The 17,848-nt window shown below is 44.2% G+C and overlaps 2 protein-coding genes across 3 annotated transcripts in view; one reads left to right on the forward strand and one right to left on the reverse strand.

Annotated features, from left to right (window-relative positions):
* LOC118369607 (ectonucleoside triphosphate diphosphohydrolase 6-like) overlaps positions 1-14,668 on the forward strand; it is a 42,801-nt gene extending 28,133 nt beyond the window's left edge. The window contains exons 7-10 of the mRNA XM_035754112.1: positions 13,562-13,698; positions 13,816-13,872; positions 13,986-14,131; positions 14,238-14,668. Coding sequence (XP_035610005.1) covers positions 13,562-13,672 — 111 coding nt within the window. The 3' untranslated portion in view covers positions 13,673-13,698; positions 13,816-13,872; positions 13,986-14,131; positions 14,238-14,668. The remainder of the gene's footprint in view (positions 1-13,561; positions 13,699-13,815; positions 13,873-13,985; positions 14,132-14,237) is intronic.
* LOC118369608 (barrier-to-autointegration factor-like) lies at positions 14,643-15,644 on the reverse strand. 2 transcript variants are annotated; one of them, XM_035754113.2, is made up of 3 exons: positions 15,493-15,644; positions 15,209-15,336; positions 14,643-14,913 (listed from the first exon to the last, which is right to left on the reverse strand). In XM_035754113.2, exons 2-3 carry the CDS (start codon positions 15,332-15,334, stop codon positions 14,767-14,769), a joined length of 273 nt encoding a protein of 90 aa, XP_035610006.1. In that variant the 5' UTR covers positions 15,335-15,336; positions 15,493-15,644; the 3' UTR covers positions 14,643-14,766. The 2 variants fall into 2 exon arrangements, with proteins under 2 accessions (XP_035610006.1, XP_035610007.1); XM_035754114.2 differs by having other exon boundaries at positions 15,516-15,629.
* Between the last annotated feature and the right edge of the window lie 2,204 nt (positions 15,645-17,848).

Genomic DNA, 17,848 nt, shown 5'->3' on the forward strand with positions numbered 1-17,848 from the left:
GGATATTACATCAAAGTTGGATCAGCCTGTAGTGTGGTTTTCCACTTTAATTTTGAGTGTGACTCCAAATCCAGACCTCCATGGGTTGATAAATTTGATTTCCATTTATCATTTTTGTGTGATTTTGTTGTCAGCACATTCAACTATGTAAAGAAAAAAAGTAATAAGAATATTTCATTCATTCATCTAGGATGCGTTATTTTAGTGTTCCCTTTATTTTTTTGAGGAGTGTATACACACTTCCTCTTGCAGGAACTGCTGACACACTCCAGCCACATGAGGTCTAGCATTGTCTTGCATTTGGAGGAACCCAGGGTCAACCGCACCAGCATATGGTCTCACAAGGGGTCTGAGGATCTCATCTCGGTACCTAATTGCAGTCAGGCTACCTTGACGAGCACATGGAGGGCTGTGCGGCCCCCCAAAGAAATGCCACCCCACACCATGACTGACCCACCGCCAAACCGGTCATGTTGGAGGATGTTACAGGCAGCAGAACGTTCTCCACGGCGTCTCCAGACTCTGTCACATGTGCTCAGTGTGAACCTGCTTTCATCCTTAAAGAGCACAGGGCGCCAGTGGCAAATTTGCCAATCTTCTTCGAATTTGCCTATCTGCCAGGGCTCTAGCAGTGCTCCTCCTTGCACAAAGGCGGAGGTAGCGGTCCTGCTGCTGGGTTGTTGCCCTCCTACTGCCTCCTCCACGTCTCCTGATATACTGGCCTGTCTCCTGGTAGCGCCTCCATGCTCTGGACACTACGCTGACAGACACAGCAAACCTTCTTGCCACAACTCGCATTGATGTTCCATCCTGGATGAGCTGCACTACCTGACCCGCTTGTGTGGGATGTAGACTCCGTCTCATGCTACCACTAGAGTGAAAGCACCGCCAGCATTCAAAAGTGACCGAAGCATCAGCCAGGAAGCATGGGAACTGAGAAGTGGTCCGTGGTCACCACCTGCAGAACCACTCCTTTATTGGGGGTGTCTTGCTAATTGCCTATAATTTCCACCTGTTGTCTATTCCATTTGCACAACAGCATGTGAAATTTATTGTCAATCAGTGTTGCTTCCTAAGTGGACAGTTTGATTTCACAGAAGTGTGATTGACTTGGAGTTACATTGTGTTGCTTAAGTGTTCCCTTTATTTTTTTGAGCAGTGTATATATTAGAGGTCGACTGATTGAACGGAATGGCCGATTTTGGCCGGTATTTTTGGGCTCCGATTAAAAACAACATATACATATATATATATATGTATATATATTAATAATAATACAAATAAAAAAAGTAAATAATTTGTAAAATATTTTTTATACCTTTATTTGCGGACGACACAACAGTGGTAGGCTTGATTACCAACAACGACGAGACGGCCTACAGGGAGGAGGTGAGGGCCCTCGGAGTGTGGTGTCAGGAAAATAACCTCACACTCAACGTGAACAAAACTAAGGAGATGATTGTGGACTTCAGGAAACAGCAGAGGGAACACCCCCTATCCACATCGATGGAACAGTAGTGGAGAGTGGAGAGGGTAGCATACACATCACAGACAAACTGAATTGGTCCACTCACACTGACAGCGTCGTGAAGAAGGCGCAGCAGCGCCTCTTCAACCTCAGGAGGCTGAAGAAATTCGTCTTGTCACCAAAACCACTCACAAACTTCTACAGATGCACAATCGAGAGCATCCTGGCGGGCTGTATCACCGCCTGGTACGGCAACTGCTCCGCCCTCAACCGTAAGGCTCTCCAGAGGGTAGTGAGGTCTGCACAACGCATCACCGGGGCAAACTACCTGCCCTCCAGGACACCTACACCACCCGATGTTACAGGAAGGCCATAAATATCATCAAGGACATCAACCACCCGAGCCACTGCCTGTTCACCCCGCTATCATCCAGAAGGCGAGGTCAGTACAGGTGCATCAAAGCTGGGACCGAGAGACTGAAAAACAGCTTCTATCTCAAGGCCATCAGACTGTTAAACAGCCACCACTAACATTGAGTGGCTGCTGCCAACCCACTGTCATTGACACTGACCCAACTCCAGCCACTTTAATAATGGGAATTGAAGGGAAATGATATAAATATATCACTAGCCACTTTAAACAATGCTACCTTATATAATGTTACTTACCCTACATTATTCATCTCATATGCATACGTATATACTGTACTCTATATCATCTACTGCATCCTTATGTAATACATGTATCACTAGCCACTTTAACTATGCCACTTTGTTTACTTTATTATATTATTATTATTATTATATATTTACTTTATTATATTATTATTATTATTATATATTTACTTTGTCTACATACTCATCTCATATGTATATACTGTACTCGATACCATCTACTGTATGCTGCCCTGTACCATCACTCATTCATATATCCTTATGTACATATTCTTTATCCCCTTATTGTTAGTTAGATTACTTGTTGGTTATCACTGCATTGTCGGAACTAGAAGCACAACCATTTCGCTACACTCGCATTAACATCTGCTAACCATGTGTATGTGACAAATAAAATTTGATTTGATCTAACTCGGCAAGTCAGTTAAGAACACATTCTTATTTTCAATGACGGCCTAGGAACGGTGGGTTAACTGCCTCGTTCAGGTGCAGAACGACAGATTTTCACCTTGTCAGCTCCAATCTTGCGACCTTACAGTTAACTAGTCCAACGCAATAACAACCTGCCTCTCTCTCGTTGCACTCCACAAGGAGACTGTCTGTTACGCGAATGCAGTAAGCCAAGGTAAGTTGCTAGCTAGCATTAAACTTATCTTATAAAAAAACAATCAATCATAATCACTAGTTAACTACACATGGTTGATGATATTACTAGATATTATCTAGCGTGTCCTGCATTGCATATAATCTGACTGAGCATACAAGCATACAAGTATCTGACTGAGCGGTGGTAGGCAGAAGCAGGCGTGTAAACATTCATTCAAACAGCACTTTCGTGTGTTTTTCCAGCAGCTCTTCGTTGTGCGTCAAGCATTGCGCTGTTTTATGACTTCAAGCCTATCAACTCCTGAGATGAGGCTGGTGTAACCGAAGTGAAATGGTTAGCTTGTTAGCGCGCGCTAATAGCGTTTCAAACGTCACTCGCTCTGAGCCTTTTAGTAGTTGTTCCCCTTGCTCTACATGGGTAACGCTGCTTCGATGGTGGATGTTGTCGTTGTGTTGCTGGTTCGAGCCCAGGGAGGAGCGAGGAGAGGGACAGAAGCTATACTGTTACACTGGCAATACTAAAGTGCCTATAAGAACATCCAATACTCAAAGGTTAATGAAATACAGATGGTATAGAGGGAAATAGTCCTATAATTCCTATAATAACTACAACCTAAAACTTCTTACCTGGGAATATTGAATACCCATGTTAAAAGGAACCACCAGCTTTCATATGTTCTCATGTTCTGAGCAAGGAACTCAAATGTTAGCTTTCTTACATAGCACATATGGCACTTCTACTTTCTTCTCCAACACTTTGTTTTTGCATTATTTAAACCAAATTGAACATGTTTCATTATTTACTTGAGGCTAAATTGATTTTATTGATGTATTATATTAAGTTAAAATAAGTGTTCATTCAGTATTGTTGTAATTGTCATTATTACGAATATATATTTTTTTAAATTGGCCAATTTTTTTTTTTTTTATATATTTTTTTTTACCTTTATTTAACCAGGCAAGTCAGTTAAGAACATATTCTTATTTTCAATGACGGCCTGGGAACAGTGGGTTAACTGCCTGTTCAGGGGCAGAACGACAGATTTGTACCTTGTCAGCTCGGCATCTGCTTTTTTTTGTCCTCCAATAATCGGTATCGGCGTTGAAAAATTATAATCGGTTGACCTCTAGCATTATATAACATTTCCATATGCAAAGCCTGTCATTGGCAGTGCTATTGTAACCTGTAATGCGGACTCTGACAAAAGGTCTGAACCTTAAGGCACAGGTGGTGTGCTTGCATAACTGCAAGAGTTGCTGGTTTAAACCCTCGTCTGCTGGCTGTTGCCCTCTAAAATTAGTTTTGAACTAACTAGATTGTGCAGTCTTGCATTGTAAAATATGACTTCCCATTCAAAGCAAAGTTTTAACTCAAAGCAAAACTGTTTTATAGCTGATTGACTTTTGAAGGTCTTAGCTCAGCCTCTGAATTTGAAACTTTTGCAGCCAGCAGCGTGTGACTGGATCTGGCCCTGCACAACAAACGTCAATGGCAGTATATGTCAAATACACTCTTACATGTTTGGCTTAATCATATCTTATACTAAGTTCATGCGCTAAAACAGCTTTGGTGGGAAATATTGTTTAGTATTTGGCTTTCCTGAAAATCAACCTTCGGCGATGTTGTTCACTATAACTATGCCACTTTGTTTACTTTGTCTACATACTCATCTCATATGTATATACTGTACTCGATACCATCTACTGTATGCTGCTCTGTACCATCACTCATTCATATATCCTTATGTACATATTCTTTATCCCCTTACACTGCGTATAAGACAGTAGTTTTGGAATTGTTAGTTAGATTACTTGTTGGTTATCACTGCATTGTCGGAACTAGAAGCACAAGCATTTCGCTACACTCGCATTAACATCTGCTAACCATGTGTATGTGACAAATAAAATTTGATTTGATTTGAGAGGTGCATAGAAACGGTAGTATTCTTTCTGTCCTCAGTTTAGTGTGTATGACCCTGCTAAGTTTGGTTGCATGTTGCACAGTGCACAATCATTGTTCAAACTATGACTATACAAACTCTGACACACACCTCTCTCAATCTTATTTATGTGTGTCACACACTGATTCTGCTTTCTGTCTTGCACAGCTACCTTGGTCTAGGCTTGATGTCGGCAAGACTGGCTGTCTTGGGAGGAATCGAGGGACAGCCTTGTATGTGGTTTTTCAATTTGCTTTCATCGTTGCCTTTAAAGACCCTCCCCGTCCCGATAAATAAGCCATTATCTAATCTTTTAATAACATGGACCAAGATTAATTCCTTGCATGCCAGCTGTTGCTGTGATTTAGTTGATGCCTGGCTTTAAGAACTGCCATCAGTCGAATGCCCCGGATGCAGTTCTCCATGGGGATTTGCATTTTAGACATTTGAATTTTAATCAGATTTCTTTGTTGATACATTTGTTTGTTGTATAATCTATTTATTCTCAATGTTCACTCAATGCTTTTTTGGTTATAGGGTTGCTTTTTAGTGTGCCAACAGATGTTGGCCAATGGCCAATAGTCATAACCTATGTTGGAGCACAGCAATTTCAGATGCTGTGTCCCCTTACAGCATTTGACTTATATTGGAAATTGTTGGCCAAACGGCAACACCACATTAGTTCATTGTTTATTTTTTTTATAAGAGCTCTTAAAAAAGATGTAGCCTTCTCCAGCCATAGCTTCCATATATCTATATAGAGAGATATCCTGCATGTGTACCAAAACACGAGCTCCAGTTTGTTGGTCAGGTCCAAATTCTCAGTGCGTTCTCTGTTCTATTTTAAACAGTAGAGGGCAGCAGCACAGAGCTAGTAAGTCCCTGCTTGGCCCCGGACTCTGGCCAATGGGAACATGCAGAAGTTCTGTATACTGTGAAGGGCCAAGAAAGCAGGTACAGTAAAAATAGATTAATAACTAACTTAACAATAATATTACTAATGCTAAATACCAATTGTCAAATTCACATAGAAATGTGAGACATAGATCTGACATTCTCATTGAAAGCAACTCTAAGAAGTGGTAGATCTGTTCTATGTGCGATATTTCTATGATTCCCATTCTTAAGTTTTGTTTTTGCGTCTTTTAAGATGGCGCCGGAGAAGGCAGACGTTTTAAGTGCTCCCTGCTGATTTGTTTTTTATTCATTTATTTGCGTTGTTTGTAACTTATTTGTTTACTTATTTTGTACATAATGTTGCTGCTACCGTCTGATGACTGAAAATAACTTCTAGACATCAGGACTGCGATTACTCACCACGGACTAGCAGAATTATTTTTATCCTTTCACGACACTGACGAGCCTGACGCAAAGGATATACTGCTTCCTCGGGAACAGGCCCCGATCTGCATGAAGAGGAGGCAGAGAAAGAGGGGCCGAAGGGCGGGAATTCGTAGGCGATCGAATAAACCCCCACTTTCCTCCATTCTGCTAGCAAACATGCAATCCTTGGAGAATAAAATCGACGAGTTACGCGGAAGATTTAACTTCCAACGCGACACTAAAAACTGTAACAGCTGGCTGGTTATACGATGTACCAGCAGGATAGAACAGCGGCGTTTGGTAAGACAAGGGGCGGTGGGCTATGTATTTTTGTAAATAACAGCCGGTGCATGATATCTAAGGAAGTCTTGAGCTATTGCTTGCCTGAGGTAGAGTATCTCATGATAAGCTGTAGACCACACTACCTACCGAGAGAGTTTTCATCTGTATTCTTTATAGCTCTTTACATACCACCACAATCAGAGGCTGGCACTAAGACAGCATTGAATGAGCTGTATTCCGCCAAAAGCAAACAAGAAAACGCTCACCTAGAAGCGGCGCTCCTAGTACCCGGGGACTTTAATGCAGGGAAACTTAAATCCGTTTTACCAAATTTCTAGCAGCATGTTAAATGTGCAACCAGATGAAAAAGAACTCTGGACCACCTATACTCCACACATAGAGATTCATACAAAGCTCTCCCTCACCCTCCATTTGGCAAATCTAACCATAATTCTATCCTCCTGATTCCTGCTTACAAGCAAAAATTAAAGCAGGAAGCACCAGTGACTAGATCAATAAAAAAGTGGTCAGATGAAGCAGATTCTAAGCTACAGGACTGGAATATGCTCCGTGATTCCTCCGATGGCATTGAGGAGTACACAACATTAGTCTTTTGCTTCATCAATAAGTGCATAGATGACGTCGTCCCCATAGTGACCATACGTATATACCCCAACCAGAAGCCATGGATTAAAGGGAGCATCCACACTGAGCTAAAGGCTAGAGCTGCCGCTTTCAAGGAGCGGGACTCTAACCCGGAAGCTTATAAGAAATCCTGTTATGCTCTCCGACGAACAATCAAACAGGCAATGCATCAATACAAGATCGAATCGTACTATACCGGCTCTGACGCTCATCGGATGTGACAGGGCTTGCAAACCATTACAGACTACAAGGGAAGCACAGCCGAGAGCTGCCCAGTGACACGAGCCTACTAGACGAGCTAAACCACTTCTATGCTCGCTTCGAGGCAAATAACACTGAAACATGCATGAGAGCACCAGCTGTTCTGGAAAACTGTGTGATCATGCTCTCCTGCAGCCGACGTGAGTAAGACCTTTAAACAGGTCAACATTCACAAGGTCGCAGGGCCAGACGGATTATCATCTGGCAAGTGTCTTCACTGACATTTTCAACCTCTCCCTGTCCGAGTCTGTAATACCAACATGTTTTAAGCATACCACCATAGTGCCTGTGCCCAAGAACACCAAGGTAACCTGCCTAAATGACTACCGACCTGTAGCACTCACGTCTGTAGCCATAAAGTGCTTTGAAAGGCTGGTCATGGCTCACATCAACACCATCATCCCAGAAATCCTAGACCCACTCCAATTTGCATACTGCCCCAACAGATTCACAGGTCATGCAATCTTTATTGCACTCCACACTGCCCTTTCCCAGCTGGACAAAAGGAACACCTATGTGAGAATGCTATTCATTGACTACAGCTTAGCGTTCAACACCATAGTGCCCTCAAAGCTCATCAATAAGTTAAGGACCCTGGGACCAAACACCTCCTTCTGTAACTGGATCCTGGACATCCTGATGGGTCGCCCCCAGGTGGTAAGGGTAGGTAACAACCCATCCACCACGCTGATCCTTAACACAGGGGCCCCTCAGGGGTGCGTGCTCAGTCCCCTCCTGTCCTCCCTGTTCACTCATGACTGTACGGCCATGACTGCACGGCATGACTCCAACACCATCATTAAATTTGCAGATGACATGACAGTGGTAGGCCTGATCAACGACGAGACAGCCTATAAGGAGGAGGTCAGAGACCTGGCCGTGTGGTGCCAGGACAACAACCTCTCCCTCAATGTGATCAAGACAAAGGAGATGATTGTGGACTACAGGAAAAACAGGACCAAGAACGCCCTCATTCTCATCGACGGGGCCGCAGTGGAGCAGGTTGAGAGCTTCAAGTTCCTTGGCGTCCACATCACCAACAAATTAACACAATCCAAGCACACCAAGACAGTCGTGAAGAAGGCATGACAAAACCTTTTCCCCCTCAGGAGACTGAAAAGATTTGGCATAGGTCCTCAGAAGGTTCTACAGCTGCACCATTGAGAGACTGGTTGCATCACTGCCTGGTATGGCAACTGCTCGGCCTCTGACCGCAAGGCACTACAGAGGGTAGTGCGAATGGCCAAGTACATTACCAGGGCCAAGCCTCCTGCCATCCAGGACCTCTATACCAGGTCTATACCAGGCGGTGTCAGAGGAAGGCCCTAAATTGTCAACGACTCCAGCCCCCCTAGTCATAGACTGTTCTCTCTGCTACCGCACGGCAAGCGGTACCGGAGAGCCAAGTCTAGGTCCAAGTGGCTTCTAAACAGCTTCTATCCACAAGCCATAAGATTCCTGAACATCTAGTCAAATGGCTACTCAGACTATTTGCATTGCCCCTCTCCCCCTCTTTACACCACTGCTACTCTCTGTTGTCATCTATGCATAGTCACTTTAATTACTCTACCTACATGTACATACTACCTCAACTAACCGGTGCCCCCGCACATTGACTCTGTATCGGTACCCCCCTGTATATTGGCGGGTAGCCTAGTGGTTAGAGCGTTGTACTAGTAACCGAAAGGTTGCAAGATCAAATCCCGAGCTGACAAGGTAAAAATCTGTTCTGACCCTGAACAACGCAGTTAACCAACTGTTCCTAGGCCGTCATTGAAAATAAGAATGTTTTTCTTAACTGACTTGCCTAGTTAAATAAAGGTTAAATAAAAAATACAAATAGTCTCACTTGTTATTTTACTGCTGTTCTTTAATTACTTGTTACTTATATCTCTTATTCTTAGCCGTATTGTTTTGAATTTGCAATGTTGGTTAGGGGCTTTTAAGTAAGCATTTCACTGTAAGGTCTACACCTGTTGTATTCGCCGCATGTGACTAATACAATTTGATTTGGACTTTTAGTTTCATACACGTAGTTTACTTCCGGGTTGGAGCGAGCGGTCGCATCCGCACTTCGGTCCGCATGTAGTATAACTTTTCATTACATTTCATTATAGCAATTTCTTCTTAGCTAGCTACATAGCCGTCTTTGTATCAAAGATAATTGCGTAATTATCGTATTTCGTCGTCCTAACGTAGTCTACACTGCTATCTGCCCAGCAGTTAGCCAGCTAGCAAACGTCCACCGTCTACCGAATAGCAGCACTGTAGAAACTATTACACTCCACTGAACGACTTGATTAGTGTAGTGTTAGCTAGCTACATAGTTGTCTTTGCTGTCTTCGTATCCAAGATAATTGTGTAGTTTAGAGTGTGTAGTCTTAGAGTGATTATCTTAATTTACCGAGGTTAGCTAACCAGCTATTTGTCGTCCTTAACGTAGGAGACACTGCTAGCTAGCCAACAGCTAGCCAACGCCTACCGAATAGAACTTCCGCACTCAACAACCCGGTCGCATTCCGCTTCGCTCCACAGGTAGTATCACATTTTCATTTAATTTCATTACAGCACAACGGTTTGATTTGTTTGATCGTAGCTAGCTACATAGCTAGCTACATAGCCGTCTTTGTATCAAAGATAATTGTGTAGTCTAGAGCGATTTTCTAGGTTAGCTAGCCAGCTATTGTCGTTCTTTTAACGCAACGTAACGTAATCAACACTGCTAGCTAGCCAGCTAGCCCCCGAATAGCAGCACTGTAGAAACTATTACACTCAACGGAACGACTTGATTAGTGTAGTGTCAACAACGCAGCCACTGCCAGCTAGCCTACAAAGTCAACAACGTAGCCACTGCCAGCTAGCCTACTTCAGCAGTACTGTATCATTTTAATCATTTTAGTCAATAAGATTCTTGCTACGTAAGCTTATCTTTCTGAACATTCGAGACGTGTAGTCCACTTGTCATTCCAATCTCCTTGCATTAGCGTAGCCTCTTCTGTAGCCTGTCAACTATGTGTCTGTCTATCCCTGTTCTCTCCTCTCTGCATAGACCATACAAACGCTCCACACCGCGTGGCCGCGGCCACCCTTATCTGGTGGTCCCAGCGCGCACGACCCACGTGGAGTTCCAGGTCTCCGGTAGCCTCTGGAACTGCCGATCTGCGGCCAACAAGGCAGAGTTCATCTCAGCCTATGCCTCCCTCCAGTCCCTCGACTTCTTGGCACTGACGGAAACATGGATCACCACAGATAACACTGCTACTCCTACTGCTCTCTCTTCGTCCGCCCACGTGTTCTCGCACACCCCGAGAGCTTCTGGTCAGCGGGGTGGTGGCACCGGGATCCTCATCTCTCCCAAGTGGTCATTCTCTCTTTCTCCCCTTACCCATCTGTCTATCGCCTCCTTTGAATTCCATGCTGTCACAGTTACCAGCCCTTTCAAGCTTAACATCCTTATCATTTATCGCCCTCCAGGTTCCCTCGGAGAGTTCATCAATGAGCTTGATGCCTTGATAAGCTCCTTTCCTGAGGACGGCTCACCTCTCACAGTTCTGGGCGACTTTAACCTCCCCACGTCTACCTTTGACTCATTCCTCTCTGCCTCCTTCTTTCCACTCCTCTCCTCTTTTGACCTCAACCTCTCACCTCCCCCCCCTACTCACAAGGCAGGCAATACGCTCAACCTCATCTTTACTAGATGCTGTTCTTCCACTAACCTCATTGCAACTCCCCTCCAAGTCTCCGACCACTACCTTGTATCCTTTTCCCTCTCGCTCTCATCCAACACTTCCCACACTGCCCCTACTCGGATGGTATCGCGCCGTCCCAACCTTCGCTCTCTCTCCCCCGCTACTCTCTCCTCTTCCATCCTATCATCTCTTCCCTCTGCTCAAACCTTCTCCAACCTATCTCCTGATTCTGCCTCCTCAACCCTCATCTCCTCCCTTTCTGCATCCTTTGACTCTCTATGTCCCCTATCCTCCAGGCCGGCTCGGTCCTCCCCTCCCGCTCCGTGGCTCGACGACTCATTGCGAGCTCACAGAACAGGGCTCCGGGCAGCCGAGCGGAAATGGAGGAAAACTCGCCTCCCTGCGGACCTGGCATCCTTTCACTCCCTCCTCTCTACATTTTCCTCCTCTGTCTCTGCTGCTAAAGCCACTTTCTACCACTCTAAATTCCTAGCATCTGCCTCTAACCCTAGGAAGCTCTTTGCCACCTTCTCCTCCCTCCTGAATCCTCCTCCCCTCCCCCCTCCTCCCTCTCTGCAGATGACTTCGTCAACCATTTTGAAAAGAAGGTCGACGACATCCGATCCTCGTTTGCTAAGTCAAACGACACCGCTGGTTCTGCTCACACTGCCCTACCCTGTGCTCTGACCTCTTTCTCCCCTCTCTCTCCAGATGAAATCTCGCATCTTGTGACGGCCGGCCGCCCAACAACCTGCCCGCTTGACCCTATCCCCTCCTCTCTTCTCCAGACCATTTCCGGAGACCTTCTCCCTTACCTCACCTCGCTCATCAACTCATCCCTGACCGCTGGCTACGTCCCTTCCGTCTTCAAGAGAGCGAGAGTTGCACCCCTTCTGAAAAAACCTACACTCGATCCCTCCGATGTCAACAACTACAGACCAGTATCCCTTCTTTCTTTTCTCTCCAAAACTCTTGAACGTGCCGTCCTTGGCCAGCTCTCCCGCTATCTCTCTCAGAATGACCTTCTTGATCCAAATCAGTCAGGTTTCAAGACAAGTCATTCAACTGAGACTGCTCTTCTCTGTATCACGGAGGCGCTCTGCACCGCTAAAGCTAACTCTCTCTCCTCTGCTCTCATCCTTCTAGACCTATCGGCTGCCTTCGATACTGTGAACCATCAGATCCTCCTCTCCATCCTCTCCGAGTTGGGCATCTCCGGCGCGGCCCACGCTTGGATTGCGTCCTACCTGACAGGTCGCTCCTACCAGGTGGCGTGGCGAGAATCTGTCTCCTCACCACGCGCTCTCACCACTGGTGTCCCCCAGGGCTCTGTTCTAGGCCCTCTCCTATTCTCGCTATACACCAAGTCACTTGGCTCTGTCATAACCTCACATGGTCTCTCCTATCATTGCTATGCAGACGACACACAATTAATCTTCTCTTTCCCCTTCTGATGACCAGGTGGCGAATCGCATCTCTGCATGTCTGGCAGACATATCAGTGTGGATGACGGATCACCACCTCAAGCTGAACCTCGGCAAGACGGAGCTGCTCTTCCTCCCGGGAAGGACTGCCCGTTCCATGATCTCGCCATCACGGTTGACAACTCCATTGTGTCCTCCTCCCAGAGCGCTAAGAACCTTGGCGTGATCCTGGACAACACCCTGTCGTTCTCAACTAACATCAAGGCGGTGGCCCGTTCCTGTAGGTTCATGCTCTACAACATCCGCAGAGTACGACCCTGCCTCACACAGGAAGCGGCGCAGGTCCTAATCCAGGCACTTGTCATCTCCCGTCTGGATTACTGCAACTCGCTGTTGGCTGGGCTCCCTGCCTGTGCCATTAAACCCCTACAACTCATCCAGAACGCCGCAGCCCGTCTGGTGTTCAACCTTCCCAAGTTCTCTCATGTCACCCCGCTCCTCCGCTCTCTCCACTGGCTTCCAGTTGAAGCTCGCATCCGCTACAAGACCATGGTGCTTGCCTACGGAGCTGTGAGGGGAACGGCACCTCAGTACCTCCAGGCTCTGATCAGGCCCTACACCCAAACAAGGGCACTGCGTTCATCCACCTCTGGCCTGCTCGCCTCCCTACCACTGAGGAAGTACAGTTCCCGCTCAGCCCAGTCAAAACTGTTCGCTGCTCTGGCCCCCAATGGTGGAACAAACTCCTCACGACGCCAGGACAGCGGAGTCAATCACCACCTTCCGGAGACACCTGAAACCCCACCTCTTTAAGGAATACCTAGGATAGGATAAGTAATCCTTCTCACCCCCCCCCCCTAAAAGATTTAGATGCACTATTGTAAAGTGGCTGTTCCACTGGATGTCATAAGGTGAATGCACCAATTTGTAAGTCGCTCTGGATAAGAGCGTCTGCTAAATGACTTAAATGTAAATGTAAATGTAATACACCAGCTGAAAATACTATATTTTTGGTTAATATTGAAAATATATTTCACAGTGGTTTAGGTGGTACAATGATTTTCTATCCTCTACACAATTGCTTGTTTTGTTACTAACTGAAATTAGGCGAACTATTTGAATTTTAGCAAACAGGAAACGGTGGATCGATTTCTGCATATTGCACCTTTAATAAACAATTCATTGCCTTCTATAGACAGTGCATAACCTGACCATTTGCTTGTGTATTAAGTTTTGTTTCTGTTTCAGGAGAGCCCATTTGAGTCCTGCCTTAGGAAAGTGGAGAAGTTGCTGTTTCAGAAGGTGAAGAAGGCAGAGGAAGCCAAAGATATTGAATTCTATGCCTTTTCATACTACTGACAGAGCTGTGGATCTGGGCGCCATTGGTAGGAACCCTACCGACCTTTTGCCACTTCAGTTGGTGTAAAAGAATATGCTGCTTTGTTTAATGATATCTTCATATAGTAATTTAATGTTCTATTCTAATCTCCCCTTTCACTCAGATGAGAAAACAGGAGGGACTATAAAAGTCAGCGATTACATTGATGCTGCTAAAAGTGGTAAGACAGCGCCCTCATGCTGCAGTTGTGTACTGTATGTGGTTCGCTGCTACTGAACTGAATATGAACTTGACTTATCCCTTTTAATCAATGCTTCAATTATTGGAATTTAGTGAATTCTTGCAAGAAATCACCATTTCTCCCAGTGTGCAACGGAATGACAGTTATTCCCAGAGAGAATACTTTCCTTTGTCTGGATCTAACCTACATCTCTCGGATGCTGCAAGAGCTTGGTTTTCCCAAAGAAAAAGTATTTAAGGTGAGAACCAAATGAAAAGAAATGCCATTTATCATTCAGTCGAAATCAATACATTTCCATGGGTCTGCATCCGATGGTCAAGGAAGTGATTTGTGTGTGCTTTCAGCTGGCGAGGAAGATTGATGAAGTGGAGACTAGTTGGGCTCTGGGGGCAACTTTCCACTACATCGAGTCCCTCCAGTCATTGAGCTGCCAGTTTCACCTCACTTGTTGCTGCCATGACATGCCAGTGTTTTTCTGTGCTGCAAAGTATATTCAGGCCATTTTCCTAAAGTGATTGCACAGAGCAAAAGTACAAAGTTTCCCGAATTTTAGTTTATTTTACCAGTTGCCTTTGGATTTTTGCAGGCGTGGTTTGTTTATACTTAATGAATGTTGGTTGTGTAATAAAGCACATGCTACTGCTGTAGTTTAAAAGAGCATGACCAGTTAAATATAACATTGTGCTAAAATGTCATTTTCTGTGTACAATTCAGAATCCACTGGGTTAATGAAGGCATATGTATTTTGAATAAAAGAAAACAATGTTATATTCCACATCTTTATTAAATTATTCTGCTCAGACAAACCAAACCACTGACATTTCCACTATAAACAGATGAATGTTCTAATCTTTAAAATGTTACATTAGGGACTCATAGGAATGCATCACACCACTCTCTCAGGCACTGGGAGCAGGATGTAGCATTCCTGGTATTGGCTCCGCTGGTGTCTTTCAGCCACTCAGTGAACAGCTCCCCATCCTTCCGCAGCAGCAGGTACTGACCCAGAACCACAAAGGCCTAAGGAGATGCAGCAGTTATCCTACATATTACTTTGTTGCAGTGGGCCTGCCCTTAAGTGCAGGTCAGTACTGTGGTGCTACTGTCCATGGTGGGAAAATCATCAAAACAAGCAAGCCTTGTCCTGGGGACCATTTACCAGTCCCCATTTGCCACGAAGCCAACGCCTTGACAACTTAAGGTGCAGGAGCTCCACAATACTTGACCTAACGTTAACATTCTAAGAGGTCATTTTTAAAAATCTAGTCTAGAATGCATAGCATGTGAAGCGCTGTAAAAAAACGAACAAATTTACTCTGTCAAAACCTTGCTCCTCCAGTTTTTTTCCCAAGACCGTGCCAATTCCCGACAGTGCAGTCACCGGTTTATCGCCCATGGGTTCTGCAACGAAGTCCCTGTGCTTCTGAGAAGTGGTCGACATTTCTGGAAGAGACAGCTGCGCAATGATGGTCTTGTAGTGAAACAACTACGCTGTCTGTGCTAACTCACTCTAATAACATTCGCTCTAGGCGTGTCTGTGAGCCATATGGTACCTACAGTTTCCAGTTAATATTTCAGTAGGCATATGTTGAAACTTACACTATTGTATTTCACGTCCTTACCCGACACACTGGCCTTCACTAATTGTTACCACGCGTTTATGATTTGACGGATCACGTGCTATAAAAGTGCGCTAATGTACGCACTAAAACACCTGTAGATAATTAAATGAGATTGACGATAGGCTACTGATGGTAGGTGGGGATTGATGGTCTGTTTACATAGCAGGTTAGGAGAACTAACAGCAGGTTAGGTGAAATAACGTAGCAGGTAAGGATAATGAGGTTAATGTTAGGAAATGGCATAGACGGCGTATAAGTTTCAAGTTTGTGGAATCTTATTTTGACCATAAAAAATTCACCTTTATAATAAAGCATTCCATGCATCATCACATTTGCAGACTTATGTAAGAAACCATTCTATTCATAATATATGCCATTTAGCAGACGCTTTTATCCAAAGCGACTTACAGTCATGTGTGCACACATTCTACGTAAGGGTGGTCCCGGGGATCGAACCCACTACCCTGGCGTTACAAGCGCCATGCTCTACCAACTGAGCTACAGAAGGACACGGACATTCATAATGTGATGAGTAGATTGGATAGTCATAATTTAGGCTATAATATAACTCGATCACTGTTCGCAAACAGACCGTTCAATGCATGGCTGAGTGCATATAGCAGGGATCATCAACTAGATTCAGCCGAGCACAGATTTTTACTTGAGCGGATTGTCAGGAGGCCTGAACATAATTACAAATATTTGTCAACTGCAAATTTACAGCAAAAAACCCAAACGGACTAAAACAGAATGTCAAACCATGCTTACATTTGTATACGATCACATACTGTATATCTCTATTATGTGTGGGAATACTTTGGAACAGATTTTACAGTATTTTATGTCCAACAATAAAACATTTAAAAAATATATAGATTAAATATATATATTTATCAGTGGAGGCTCCTCAGAGGAGGAAGGGGAGGACCATCCTCAGTGAATTTCATATTTTTTAAAAGGAAAACATTGAAAAAGTTATCCTTTTTAGATTAAACTATACTAAATATATTCACGTCACAAACTAATTGATTAAAACATAGTGTTTTGCAATGAAGGTCTACAGTAGCCTCAACAGCACTCTGTAGGGTAGCACCATGGTGTAGCCGGAGGACTGCTATCTTCCTTTTTCCTCTTGCCAGTACATTGACTTCAATACAAAACCTAGGAGGCTCAATTCCATGGATTTACACAGCAATTATGACAACTTCCGGAGGACGTCCTCCAACCTGTCAGACCTCTTGCAGCATGAACTGACATTTTGTCCACCAAATCAAAGGATCAGAATCTGGTACTGAAAGCATATGCTACAGATAGTTAGTTCTGCATAAAATATGGTGACTCAAAGAGAGAGAAAGACAGTTTAACAAATTAATTTCTTCAAAAATGAAGGAGAAGTGAGAGAGATGTAATTTTGTTCACTTTCAATTTCACTTATTTAGCTAGCAAATGAGGCTGGCTAGTTTAGCTACTCAAACACCTGGCTCAAACAGATGGATGCTATGTTAGCTAGCTGGCTACAACTATCCAACACAACACTGGAACTCTTCCAAGTCAAAGCTTTTGGTTTTATTAATTTATTGCCACCGGGGCCCACCGGTCTAACTGCTAACTGACTATAAGCTGTAAGGTTACTGCATGACTGTAGCGGGTTTACTAACGAATTTGCTCTATTAGCTATGTTGATTAAGATGTTACGTTAGCTAATATGGGGACAACGATGTAGGCTGTGTGTAGCGGTTATGACATGGATTGGCTTGGAAAGTTTTTTTTTGCCTGGTCACATACAGCTGATGTGTTGTTCATTGAAGTCCACAAGCGAAGGGAAAAGGTGAGAGGAGGAGAGTGCATAGAGGCTAGAATTAATACAATGTGGCTGCTATGAAAGTGAACTATGTTTGTGTGATCAGGGTGTATTCATTCTGCCGATTCTGTTGAAAAACATTTCTGTCATCTCTGTTGACACTGACAAACAGATCAATAAAAACGACATTATCCATAGGTCTATGAGAAGGAGAGGCACAACTTTGATAATGATTGAACTGGCTATGCACAGTGCGCTTGCCGGGGATGCCTATGCTCTCCCGCTGGTGCCAAGAGGCTATACTGTTGTTCTCACAATTAAGTTGCATTTTTTTGCAACTAAAAGAGAGATTACAGTCGTTTCATCGTCTTCTCTTTACAGCAATACACTACATTTCATTGACAGTCTCAAGTCAACAATCATCTATTTGGTATTTGCAGTGAGCGCTGCGTTTCTTTCCAACTGTAGGTAATACAATTTAAAACAATCCACATTGTATTTTTTTAAAGAGGCTAATGATCCTCTGGCCAAA

This window comes from Oncorhynchus keta, chromosome 36 (assembly GCF_023373465.1).
Source record: "Oncorhynchus keta strain PuntledgeMale-10-30-2019 chromosome 36, Oket_V2, whole genome shotgun sequence".
NCBI lineage: Eukaryota > Metazoa > Chordata > Actinopteri > Salmoniformes > Salmonidae > Oncorhynchus > Oncorhynchus keta.